Raw genomic sequence first — 13724 nt, 5'->3', positions numbered from 1 at the left:
AAGAGGTTGGTTTTCCGTGCAGCGCTCGAGAGAGCCTTCCTGGTTTCTGCTCATAGATTACAGTCTGTTTCCACTTTCATGGAAAACAACCATAAAACCCCACAACAACAACATTTCTGTAACTGCCACAAAATATTTTTGAAGAAGAGCAAGGAAGAAAGGAAGATGTCATTAGTTTGAGGTTAAAAACAACTCAGAAAGCTTACTTTGAAAACAAAATGCCTTTTCAGCAGGAAGGGCAGGGTGGGTAATTACACGGCTTTGGACTCAATCTTTTTGATTGCATCTTTTTTTTTCTCCTAAAATCCAAAGATATTATAGTTCAGTTTAATTGATGCAATTTTAACTGATTTCAATATTTTTTAAAAATGTATCAGCAAAAGATGCATCAGTTAATTGCAAAGTCACTGTTGGTTATCTTTCAAATCATTATGGAGGAATTTTGTGAAACTCTTCTTTACTACACATCATCGGGATTTGCGGGCATTTGTTTATGCACAGGTCCCATCACAGCATTTCAGTCAGGTGGCGGTCTGGCCTTTAAGCCATTGCGACGCCTTGATTTTCTTTTGCAGCTATTCTGTTGTAGATTAACTGGTGCGCTTGAGATCATTGTCCTGTTGCACGATCAACTTTGTCCAAACTCTAGCGGTCAAACATATCTCTGTTTCAGCAAGACCATATATACAACAACTTACATGTATTCTGCACAGCATTTGTTGCAAAAACAGTCCAGACTGCTAAAGTTCCCATCACATTTTACACACCATCCTAACATAGAATCGATGGAGGTTGTAATCAGTGAAAGGTTTTGTGGCGGGGCTAAAGTATCACATCACATTATATATAAAATTATGTACAGTACATAGGCCAACATCATGATGTCAATCACAATAGCTACAGCATCTTATTACCTGGAACAAAAACAAATCAAAAAGTAGGACATGTCTAAATGCCACACTTTTCCAGTCTTGTTCCAGTGTTTTTCTGCTTCTTACTAATCTTGGCCACTTCTATAAAATGTTTTCTTCTTTTGAGCTCAGCTGTAAAACATCTGTCTTAAAAACAGGTGCAATCGAGGGGACAACTTTTCTGTGATGTGTCAAATTTCTCCATCCTTTTATTTACCCACTCACAGCAAAGAAAACTGCAGATCAAAAATGTTTTTGTTGTTTTTTTAAAGCAGGTCTTGTCATATTGTCTCCAGAATGGAACAGAATACTGGTGAATAGAAATAAAAAAGAAAGAGAAAAAACTCCCCTTTCTCACCTCTGTTACTGTAAACAGAGCTGGTGGAGAGCGGATAAGGCTTTGGGGTTTTGAACTTATTTTGTGAATGAATCCGTGGGAGGCAGAGTGCTAAGTTTAGAACGCAGAGAATCAAAACAACTCTTGCCTGCTCTCTATGGCTTTCCCCTACTTGTAGATGGGAAACCAAGTCAGAGAAAAAGTCTGAGGTCGATGAACGTAGACAGAAATGCACAGGTGTGGTTTGTACATTCAAAAGCTGAAATTTAATGGGTCATCTCCTGCTAGAAAACACAACAGCAGATCTCGACAGTGTCCTCAGTTAACCCTTTGTGTCTCGTCAAACTTTCTCATGTGAGCTGTGGGCGTGTCTGCCCGGGCGACTAGACCTACCACAACTGCTCGCTTAGGTCCCTACACCCACACAGAACCACACTTTCTGTTGTCGCTCTCTTCCTCTGGGATCTGTGTCTTCTGCTCGCTGCCCCGAGTAACGGCCCACTCCGTCCCCACCCTGCATACACCCTGTGTTCATGCTCCTCCCTGACAGCTAGATGCTGACATGCCAGACAGAATGAGTGAACTGGTGAGCTGCAACTCCAGAGATGAATAGCTAAACCCGCTACTGAGCCATGGTGCAAACAAACCAACTGTCTGCAAGTGTGCCTTCGTTAGAATTTCCACTACTGAGCGTGACATTTGGACTGCAGATAAGTTTAACGACTATAGTCGAACAGTCACCATACATCACGTTTGGACCAAAAATATCAGTCACACCCTTACAATCTCATCTCCAAGCCAACAATTGCTCAGCAAGCTGCTTTTTGCAATCAAGTCCTCCCTTGCAGTGCTTTTAGTTGTTTTACATTGAGAGTATCAATACCGACTGATTCAGAAATACTTGTCTTACAGAAGCATAGTTGTCACAATTTTGTTTCTATACCCAACCACAGTGGATCGAAATGACAAAACCAAGATGTGATTAATGTGCAAACTTTCAGCTTTTACTCAGGGGGTTTTAACAAAAATATTGCATGAACTCTTGAGGTTAAAATCAAGGTTAAGTCCCTTCATTCTCACAGACCTACAATTAAGTGGAAAGATTTTGCACCTTCCAACGCTTGATGTTATCTTTGAAGAACTTCAGTGGAGGTTTATTCTGAATAGAGAACTGTCTATAGAGACACTTTGCAGTAGCCTTCAGAATTGCCTCAATGCTTTGTGCCATTGCATGTTATCTTGCTAGAAGAAGACATGGACATGTTAAGCAGCAACATTCAGGCAGACTGTAGCATTTAAGCAATGCTCAGGTAGTATTGAGGGGCTCAGTGTGCACCAAGAAACCGCTGATACAAAATAGAGTAGATCCAAGTTTGATGTTATATAGGACAAATTCTGTGAATGTTGCAGAAGTAATTGAGATGATTTTCTGATCTTCAGTTATCTAATTTTGGTAAACTTCTGCAAACTGTAGCCTTAGTTTCCTGTTGTTAGCCCACAGGTGTGGCATTCAGTTATCTTCACTGCTGTAGCCCATCTGCTTTAAGGTTTAATGTGTTGTGCATTCAGAGATGTGCTTCTTCATTCACTCCTTGGTTGTAATGAGCTCTGACATTGACATTTTCTCTTTTTTAACCATTCCCTCTAAACCCTAGAGATGTTTGAGTGGGAAAATCCTGCACAGCAGATATGGAGATATTGCAGATGTCTGACAACTAACCATGTGATAACTTGCAGACCACTTTTGGACAATCACGGAGACACTGTTGGGTCAAACTAATAAGGTCCCAGTCACAAACGCTTAGAGACTGGTCTTTGATCATTTGGCAACAACCAGTTGGGGTGGTGAGGCAGAGTATTCATTGACTGGTTAGTTGCTAGAGATTGATGGCAGTCTGCGAACTCCCATTTGTTTTCTCTAACAACCCACCTGTTGCAAAGGAAAATGGGTATTTCCTAATCAGTTCATAAAAGACCCCTTGTGATTAGTTAAGTTGCTAGCATATTGCTGCAGCTGTCTTTTAAATGGAAATGATGGACTTGTGACAAACCCTGCCCAGCTGCTCTCTGAGCTGTAGTTAAACTGTGAAAAGTGCAACAAAAACAATAAATATAGACTGTTTGCCTTCAAAATAAAAGCTGTGCCTTTTTAATTGTGTTGGGGCACAACTTTGAAGGCAAGCAAACTGCCACTCAACTAGTAGTTAGCAAATGTTTGCAGACCAACTACAGGCAATCTGCTAGCAATAGCAAACGCTAGGGGTTTTTTTTAGTGGCGCAGCTTCTTTGCAACCACTTTCACCCAGCAACGTTCAGGAACCACTGCAAACCAGTTGGGGAATACAAACTTATCCTTAGCACCCAGTAGTTGTATCACATTCAATACGGCAGACAAGGCATGGCATTGGTTAAGAAACCTTAAAACATTATATAGTGGCCAGTAAGGGTATTTTACTTTACCTCCTACAAACACAGAACAAAGATTAAATAAAGAAAGAATAATGTTCCTTAGACTATTCTATTTTTAGAAAGAAAAAAAAGGGCAAAGTTTACAACAGCTTTTATGAAGTCAGTTGTAAAACATGTCTGCATGCTTGGTCACCTTTTAAAGGAACATTTACATGTGAGTTTAGCCTTTTTTGCCGCACTTGCTAGTGTCCATGCATCTGTAGAGGTGTAGCTTGCATTTCTGTTCTCATTTTGTCATTACTTAAAACACTAATAAAGACATTGTTGAAAAAAGGAACTGGTCAGTCTGGTCAGACGAATTAAAGACATGAAAGCTCTTGTACATTCTCATGTAAACTTTGCATGAATTTCATGATTTTAGCCCTTGCATAAGGTAAGCACGATGTATATAGACATGTATTTCACCAGTTGTTAAAGTTGTTTCCTTTTATACAATGAGTGACATCATTCTGACAATTCAAAATAAATGTTTTATAACTGATTGTCTGTTGTGTCAGACCTAAGTCGCTGTGTATTTGGTTGCCGTTTATGACAAAACCGAATATACGGCTTAAACGTGAGGTTCTTGTGCTTGTGAAGAAAGGTTTGCAAAATTGCATCAAGACTTGTGGAAAAATGTTGGACAGATGAGACCAAAGTGGTGGTGTTGGGCCATAATGCACAACACCATGTTTAGTGAAAACCAAACACCTCATACCAACTGTCAAATCCGAGTGGTGCAGGGGTGTTGATTTGGATTTGTTTTGCTTTGCAGCCACAGGACCCAGGTACCTTGCAGAAACTGAGTCAACCAAGAACTCTGTGCACAAAAAGTATTCTAAATGACTGAAAAAGGAATCAATCATGGTGTTACAATGAAACACAAAAGTCCAGACCTCAACCTTACTGTAATGCTTTCACCTTAAGAGTGCTGTGCGTAAACAGATATCAATGAACTGAAGCAATGTTAGGAAGAAGAGTGCAGCAAATTTCCTCCAAAATGATATGAGACACTGATAAAGCTACGCAGAAAATATCAAGTTTTTGCTTCTCAAGGTGGTTCTACAACCCACTGAATCCCACTAGCTTGTACGAATCTATGTATATGGTGCCACATGCAGGTTCTGTGTTTATACATAGTTAAATAAAGCTGTTTAGTACACCCTCTTTAAAACACATGTTAAATCAAGCATTCGTGTATTACTGGGTTTTTGGCAGGGTAATACAAAAGAATTTACTGCAGTCTTAAAGAAGCATTTTTTTATTAATGTCTCATGAGGTGAGAAAAAAATGAGTTGATGGTAAATTCCAATGATGGTGTTTTATTAGAAGAAAAGCATCAATATAACTGACTCACAGTTACATCAGTGTGGTTTCCACAGATGAAGCTTACTGACAAACATGCTGGATTTCAATGAAATGTGATGGGACAATAAGGCTGCATGAAAAGGATTAAAGCAGTACAATGCTTTCAAAAAACAAACTATCAACCATGCCTAAAAATCCTGACAGGATCAGGATCTGATCCAGTTCCATGTAGCTCACAGACTGAGATTTTGCAGCTCTAGCTGAAGGCTGATGTTTAGTTAACTTACTGAGCAATACAGGTGGCACAGTACATGAAAACCATCTTGTTGTCATCATCATCATTTAAAAAAATCTTGTTACTTTGACACACATTTCATTCAGAGTCTGCAGCTCCACATCCCACTGACAGACTGTTCCTGAACTTTCTAGAAACAAGCACATTAGCCACTCACTTACTACTTGTCAGTACGTGAGTGGCCGTACATAATTAGCATACCCAACGTAACAGGGACTGTCCTGCACAGTAACAATGAAATCGACTCATTTAGTGTCTTCGAGATTAGATGAATACACACTTGTGTTTAATCGAGTAAAGCAGAAATTGAAAGTGATGAGTAAACAAAAAAGTGATAACCGAAGAGATACAGGCAAAGTTCATTAGCTAATAGATAAGACACAGACTTCTGTTTTGGGTGGTGGAGTGGATGAGATTTATCTCTTGATGGGCTGGACAGAGGAGGCATGGAAGCAGGTGAGCTGGAGCTGCATGCTGCTCTTAAACTTGTTCAGCAGCTCTTCCAGTAACCTGCAGATAATATTAAAATTAAAGATTAATCTCAAAGACACAAAGGAAACGCCAAAAGGTCACAGTCCCTCCAATTAGTAACATATACCGGAATCAGACTCACTTCTTATCGGCGCCGCTGTGTAACTGAGGCAGAGACTCCAAAGCCAGTTTGAAGCTGGCGCTGAAAATGAGAAGCTTAGTTAAAAATGTCACATAAAGGAACCCATTTATGAACGATAGAGAACTAGAAAACACAGTTCAAGATGGGTCTGTGTGTGTATGCGGGCACACTAACCTGCCATACATGAACATACACGCGCACTCAAACACACACACAGAGGCGCACATCACAGTACATGCACACAACAGAACCAGATTACTTTCACTTCCTTTCCAAAACCCTCCAACTAACATAAATAGGGATTGTAGTGAGGGATGTGTGACTGCTAAGATTTATGTCCGTGACATCCACAGCCATAAATCACTGGGCACATATGTGGGACTTCCTGTCTCTGCCACTGTGGGGATCTGTATTTGTCGCACTTACTTGCTGTCGGCGTTTAGGTATGTGGCTATAGCATCTCTCAGAGCACACAGTTCAAGTCGAGCCTGTATGGGGGTTTACAGAAAAAGGGCAACAACGGAGATGTAATCATGTAATCATCATCAACTGACACCAGATGGTACCTTGAACTGAAATATGGCTTTATCAAAAATGACAGGTAATTCCCCCCAAGTGCGGTGGTCGACTTATGAGTCAGGGTCCTACTATGAGTGAGAAACTGCTCTGCGACTGCGGGTATGTGCGTGTGAGTGTGTACCTACCTGTAGGGCTCCGTTTTTGCTGAAGAAGGACACACACTGCATAAGACGGCACATTTCATCCGCAACGGACTCAACGATTCTAGACAAAACCCGAGGAACCAGATCCTTCGAGACTGTGAACACCTGACACAGAAAGAAAGAAAAAAAAACGTCACGATGGGGGACGAGGTGGCAAAAGCACCTAGTAGAAGCAGTGTCTGACAAATGAGTGATGAGTTTTAAAGGCATTCAAGCACCTCGGCATGAACTGCAATAATATTGACCAGAGCCTCCTTCAGGTAGTTCCTTACACCTGTGAAAGAAGAAGGCACAAAGTGAACAAACAAAGATCCAGATAAAAAGCAAAACATCAGACATGTAACAATTAGCCATGAAAGGAAAGTGAATCTGTTTTGTTTATTTACAGCTTCTTATATCTTATATGTATATTTCATCTTAACTATACATCTTATACTTGGCCACAGTTTCCTCAGTTTAACCCCACTTTTAGCTTTCTCCCCCTCAATTTATGCCAGCTTTCTTCAGATTGGTTGCCCCTCATAAACAAAAGGTTTAACCAGCAGGTGGGTGGGGCTTCACAGCCACATCTGTGTGCTTGGGATATCTGTTCTCACTGACATCATATAGAGCGACAGTAAAAAAAAAGAAAATGTGAGACAGCATGTTCAGCAGTGTGAGCCTGAGCATTTGTACATACTGTTGACCTTGTTATTTGAAACTCTGGCCATGTTTAGATGAACATCTGCAATTCTAACACTATATCTCTGGCAGAACAGACTATTGAAAACTCATCTTTCTCTCTTTATTTGAAAATTCAGGGCAGAGTCGTTTTCACCAGAACCTGTAGCAGCTCAACAAGACTGCAAAACCATGTTTCTCTAAGATCACAGCCCCACCCACAGCAGAGCCAAGTGGCTGTTTGATTAACAGTCCATCTGGATTTCTGATAGAAATGTGCCAACAGGATTCATTATTAGCCAAGCTAACACTGTGCCAGTGCAACGTTTTCCATTATTTAATTTCCCTCGTCTGTGAGGAGGATAAGGGGCAGATGAGTTAGTGTGCTGTGTGGAAGCTTCAAAATATAACATTACGTTGACGGTGAAACAGTCAAAGGCAAAAACAGAAAGAAAGTACTGAAACCGGATTCTTAATGCTTTGCAGCACCCCACACACAAACTTGAATCCCACACAAAAAAATGCACCAAGTGAAAGTATCATATCCTAGAACTGTGGTTTTCTGTCCAAAATGTTCCTCTTTCACATGTAGTCCAAACACACAAACTCACAGGCGACAAACCAGATCAACGCTCACAACTTTTCATCAAGATTAAGCGCCGTGCTATGAACTGCTGCCCACCTGAGACGACTCGCGCAGCTCTCACACAGTCTGACATGTTGCTTCACATCCTGTACTAAGGTAGACCACACATTCACAGTCAAGTTTCACCTGGGTTTGGGGTGCACTGCGTGAGCGAAAAAAGTCAAGCTACAACTCAAGTGTACACACATATCGCTGCACACCTACAGCTAGACACAAAGGCCATGAGCGCCTTGGGAAGACTGATTAAATGATGTTAGTGGTGTTTACAGTAAGTCATCAAAGAGCCGTACTTTACACATGACACATGTGAACCACAGCTACAAAGATTAGACACGAGAGACTCTGAGCTGTCATCCCACAGCCCTGCTAGGGGCTTAAATATGATTCTACCAGGGTCAGTTAGTGGTTGCTGACGGTGATTTCCTTCTGTTTTATCAGCGCAGGGTAACTGGGTACCTGTAGGTGTTTGGCAGTCTCTCCAATCAAAATAGCCAGCGTAGATGCCGGGCTCCAGGGAGCCTGCGATCGGATCAGCTCGTCTCTCAATGTAGGCTTCAAAGAGTTTCCGGTCCAGCCCCCGTACTGCGTCCACGCTTACCTGGCAGGTCAAGAACACACGATGTTACTGCAATGATTAGATACTAGGTAACAGATTCTCTATCCCCAATCCACACATCATTAGACATGCACAACACAATAACAAGAGATCCATATTATAATACACTATTTACTCAGCGTTCTTTGCAATGACGCACTACTTGTTTGGATTTTAATGCAGCATTTTTATCTTAGTTGTACAGATTAGCTGAATCTTTGCTGTGTTAGCTTATTGACATGCCTGTAATTTTAGCTTCAGAGCTGCGAGCAGAGAAACCTGATTCCATCTCTGTGAGCAGGTTCTAACATTAACACTAAAACGTTGATAACGTGAAGATGTCAGTGTCTCCTGTTGCCTTTTACTTTAAGTTACGATGACAATCTTGCCAAGGTTGTCTTGTGAGCCGTATGCATCAGTTTAACAGTGGTCTGAATGCATACAGACGCCTAAAGTTACATGTGCATTAGAAAATTCCCCATAAACAGAGATAACCAGTGCTTTATAGCATTTTATCTCACAAACCCACACTTCCAGTCTGAAATAAGATGAAACCTACTCCTCAAGGATTCATGCTCACCTTCTCCGATCCAGACTGCTCATAGGTGCTCAGAATTGTGGCTACTCTTCACTGGAGTTGTTGCTCACTCGTTACAAATAAAACAAGGCTTTTGCTCAAAGTTTTCTCTGTCTCTGTGGTGGATATGTTTTATTGAAACAGTGAGGAACACCGATGTAAAAGCATCTCAAGAGCTTCATCAATATTTAACTACCATAGCCAGTGATGTTGCCTATCTCATGGCTTTACTTTTGAAAACATTAAAAAGTCACACAACAAAAGAAACACTTTAAAACCTGCTGTAACAGGATGCATGATTCTCCTTTACATCAACACATAACAGTGAAGTTTCTGATTTCCATGCCTATTGTTTTAAACTGCAGGCTGTGGCGTTAAAGGCTTTATTATGGAGTGTGGAAGCTGTGAGTAATTTTACTTTGCAGTCCATGTTGAAATCCTGTATCCTTCATGAACTGCATGAATAATTTAGATTGTGCATATATCAGTGACTTCTCAAGTTTACATGAATTCATTGAGAGTTTATTGCATTTCTAACTATTTACAGTATGATTACATGAGGCGGCAGCTGTGTGGCAGATGTGTTGTGTGGGAATTCTTATTTTTCAGATTTGCTTTTGCAGCTATTTTAACATTTGAAGATTACAATCTAGACAAACTGTCACCCATACGTATCTAAATATAAATGACACATGAGAATCGGTTTAAAAATGATATTTCAAAGAAAATGGCTGTAAACTGTTTTTACTGGAAAACCAACAGAATGCTTCTTTGCTTTGTGATTCAGTCATTAGTCATTGTGTGCAGCTGGATGAGTGTGTACGTGTGAAAGAAAAAAAAAACTAGGGTGACAGTGAACTGAGCTTCCAAGACCACGACCTTTATTTTTTCTGTTGTATTTTTCTTTTAAAGAAGAGTCATCGCTCTGCTTAGAAGAGACCAGGGGACAGCTTTGTTGTTAATGACACCGCAACGCATTTCTCGCCAACAACACTGAGCGCTCCTTCCTTTGTGTGAAGTCTTTTTTTCAAAGCACAGTTGCAGATTAGAAGTGTTGATACTGACCCGTGTGATCTTCTCTGTCCCCGTGAAGCTATGTTTCTCAAAGTGATGGGCCAGGTTCAGGAATGTGTGTCTCTCGAGGTACTGGCAGTTACTCAGGATTATCAGTAGACGCTGCTCCTATACACACACACACACACACACACACACACACACACACACACACACACACACACTTGAATGCTTTGACTGCCACAACACAACATTGTCACAGCTTAGGTTCAATTTACAGACTGTAGACCTGGATTTGGATTCTGGATGTTTGGATGTAAAAGTGCATGCAGAAGTGCCTCAAGCCTGTTTCTATTGGCCAGCAGAGGGCGACTCCTCTAGTTGCAAAAAGCAGCCCCAATGCATAGACGTCTCTTGGAAAACAGTCCTCACCTTTCTCGCTCTTTGACCTCAGCAAACACTTCTGATGAGTTTCGGGTCTCAGTTGCTAGTTTCGAGTCTTACTGAATACAACACGACGTTAATTTTTATAAATTATGGCGTGCTCAAGGACCAGTGAGCAGGGTACACTTTAGGCTGGGACACTAGCATTTGAGCATCATGACATTCACTCCATTCTCCTGATATAAAGTTTAAAACGCTAAACCAGCAACAACTGACTCAAGGGGACATCATTAACCAATGACAGCTGCAATCCACATCATTTATGTTCAAAAGATACACAGTGTATGCGGCGTTCATACCACCATGATGATCAGGCTGAGCTCTGTAGCCTGTGGTTAAACTTCCTAACCTGAAACCTATGACAAACCTTTAATCCTCGTACAATTCTGGAGAGGTTCTTACAACCACAATGTGCTTTGCTTTCCAAAATATGTCCTTGGTTTAAAGTTGTGGTTTCAGTGAAGCTTGGAGCGCTCTTTTTCTCACAATGTCTTTGTGAATATTGTCCAGTGCCTGTGTTTGATGTCTGGTAGAATGGTTGCCTGGCCTAACTGCAAAACAAATCTACCTTAGTGTAGGAACCTGAAACTACTTTTAACAAGCTCTCACTCGTTAAAATGCCCATGCTTTTAATATTCACCCTTACAAACACACAATAAAGCATGTCAATTAAACGTGTGCACAGAGACACTGTCAGAATGACATTCTGATGCCTACAACATCACTGGCAGGAGTTTGCAGTCCAAAATTAAGCAAACCAACCATGCTCCAAAAGCTTAGTGGCCTAAAGTAAACTGATGTCTTTGTGTTAATAGCAGTGACGCACTGTCCAAGTTTGCATGTACTGGTTGCTAGATTGCCAACTCACAAAAACACCCATTTGTATCATGACTGACACTAGTCTTAACTCTGGTCATCTGCTCTCAGTCAAGTCTGGCAGCATATTCAGGCTGGGGAAACCCCTTCTGCACCTTGCTCCATTTCCCCTTACCAGAAGCACTCTACGCCCTGCCCTTCTTCCTCCTCTTCGTCCTCCCCTGCGCTTAACCCCCTTTGCTAACATCTCAAACAAGTTACAGGAAATAAGGACGTCTCTACTTCTTGTCCACAACCAGGAAACAGACTGATAACATTTCGTGGTTCGAATGAGTGACACATGTTTGTCTAGTTGTGTAAAGGAGGGAGCCCACGCTCTGGTGTGACGCTGGCAGTTGCCACATGTGCGTTTTCGAGTGTTTAAACCTCATACGATTTAAAGAATGTAATAAAGAAAAACACTGTGCTTACAGATGTTGGAGTAAAGCCCTCTTGAATGCCAGTAAACCGATCAGGAGAGGACAGGTCCACTGAAATGTTGCTGTACACATGGGAGAGATTTTAAAATGTTGTCCAAGTGAAGCACAGTAACCACAGAGATGAGAAAAAAATCCTCCAAATACTTACTGAGATGTGTTAATGTCTCCATCTGTCTTAGTACTCAGCTGCTCCAAACTGTTTACAAAGACCTATGGAGACGCATTTATCAGACATGTGAAAAGACAATTTTAGGTGCATCACTAATATCTTACTCTGTGATCAAAACAGGTTAGTACAGACTTAGATCTAAGGTACACTGAAACAGTAAAGTGGACAGTGTGTGCATGTCAACACGTAGGGTTATCTTCACCTCACAGTAAATAAAAGACCAAATAAAATCTTAGCAGCTGCTCTATGACTGAACAGATGTAAGACAAATATAGAACACAGAGGTTTTCAGGTCTATATATGACTTTGGTGATCAGTGCACAGGGCCTCAGGGCAAGAGGCAGGATAGACCCTGGACAGGTCACCAATCTGTCGCAGGGCTAACACAGACAATCATTTGTACACCATGTTCACACCTATGGGCAAATTAAAATCACCAATTAACCTAACCCCACTAAGTGGACATCTCTGGACCATCTGTGGCACCTGAAGAAAAACTCACACAGACACAGGAAGAACATGCAAACTCCACACAGAAAATGAACTGCAGTTCCTCAATGGCCAGTTGAGTCTCCTGTGCTAAAATGGCCAACTTAGAGCATTAAAAGGATATTCTCTTCCTTCTAAACAAGTAGCTGATTTATTTTTTATATTCTATTCATGTGAAGTGCTCAAGTGTTAAATGTTCAAAAGTTAGAGATGTGGCTGCTTTGACTGACAGGAGAGCCAAGACAGTGAGGTGTAGCTTACAGCTGCCTGCTAGGACCCACCTCAACTAATCCAAGTACAGTACGCCTCAGTCAAACAGGCCCAGAGACTGGTTAGCAACGCCCCTGGCAACCTCTGACTACTAGAGGAAAATGATGTCTTTCCTGACCGTTTGGTGGAGGCTCCTGGTAGTCGCAAAGCGAGAGCTGCCAGGAAGCCTTCTGTGACTGGTAGCTGCCAGATGGTTGCGTTTTTGCTGTTGCTACGTTTTAAAGCATTTTAAAGGAATTGTCTAAAAATATATACCTGCCTTATGATACAGATCATCAAAGGTAAGTTTTAGTAAGTTCATTTATAGAATTTTATTGTTTTTATTTAGCACTAATTATATGTATCTCTTTATTTGCCAACAATGCTTGCTAGGAGTAGCTGACTACACCCGACTCTCATCCAGATTTGGCCACTTCTGTATTCGATAAACAACATAAACACATGAAGGCTGAGGCTTCAAAATGTGGAAATCAAAACCAGTGGTAGACATCATGGTGGCTACTTCCATCCTATGCAAACAGTCTTTGTTCATAACAAAATCCTATGCATGTTCTTGAAAATAAGTGTACACGTCTTACCTTCATGATCCTCACGCTGAGCTCTGCAGCCTGGTCCTGGACCTGCTCCAACTGCAACACCTGTGGAAAAGAACGTAACGGTAACGATGCTTTCTTGACGTGACTAAAGCTGTTTATTCTAAAATTCATAAAGGATTTCTTTGTGTTGAACCCTGGATAGTTATTTCATAGTTTCTGTTAACAGCAGGGTTTATACTTTACTACTTTGCGAAGTGCTGAATTAAAACCATCCAAGTTTTGATATCATTTCTGTTTGCAACAGAAGTACCGTGGCTTCAAATAAAAGATCATCACATAAAGCAACTCCACAGAGTGAAATTTCATTCCTATAAGTTTACTGCACTGTGCGACAT

The 13724-nt window shown here is 41.1% G+C and overlaps 1 protein-coding gene across 1 annotated transcript in view; it reads right to left on the bottom strand.

Moving 5' to 3' along the window:
- Positions 1–4998: 4998 nt before the first annotated feature.
- The window catches only part of exoc2 (exocyst complex component 2), a 50537-nt gene continuing 41811 nt past the window's right edge, over positions 4999–13724 (bottom strand). Inside the window, exons 19-28 of the mRNA XM_082509642.1 lie at positions 13372–13431; positions 12014–12075; positions 11858–11927; positions 10178–10294; positions 8397–8538; positions 6853–6908; positions 6617–6739; positions 6339–6400; positions 5913–5972; positions 4999–5809 (exon numbers count right to left, since the gene is read on the bottom strand). Of these exons, the coding sequence (XP_082365768.1) occupies positions 5716–5809; positions 5913–5972; positions 6339–6400; positions 6617–6739; positions 6853–6908; positions 8397–8538; positions 10178–10294; positions 11858–11927; positions 12014–12075; positions 13372–13431 (846 nt within the window). The 3' untranslated portion in view covers positions 4999–5715. The remainder of the gene's footprint in view (positions 5810–5912; positions 5973–6338; positions 6401–6616; positions 6740–6852; positions 6909–8396; positions 8539–10177; positions 10295–11857; positions 11928–12013; positions 12076–13371; positions 13432–13724) is intronic.

The sequence above is a fragment of the Aulonocara stuartgranti genome, assembly GCF_965226115.1.
Source record: "Aulonocara stuartgranti genome assembly, chromosome: 17".
NCBI classification, from domain to species: domain Eukaryota; kingdom Metazoa; phylum Chordata; class Actinopteri; order Cichliformes; family Cichlidae; genus Aulonocara; species Aulonocara stuartgranti.
The sequence above is the reverse complement of the archived record's forward strand: the minus strand, read 5'-3'. Positions and strand labels throughout refer to the sequence as shown.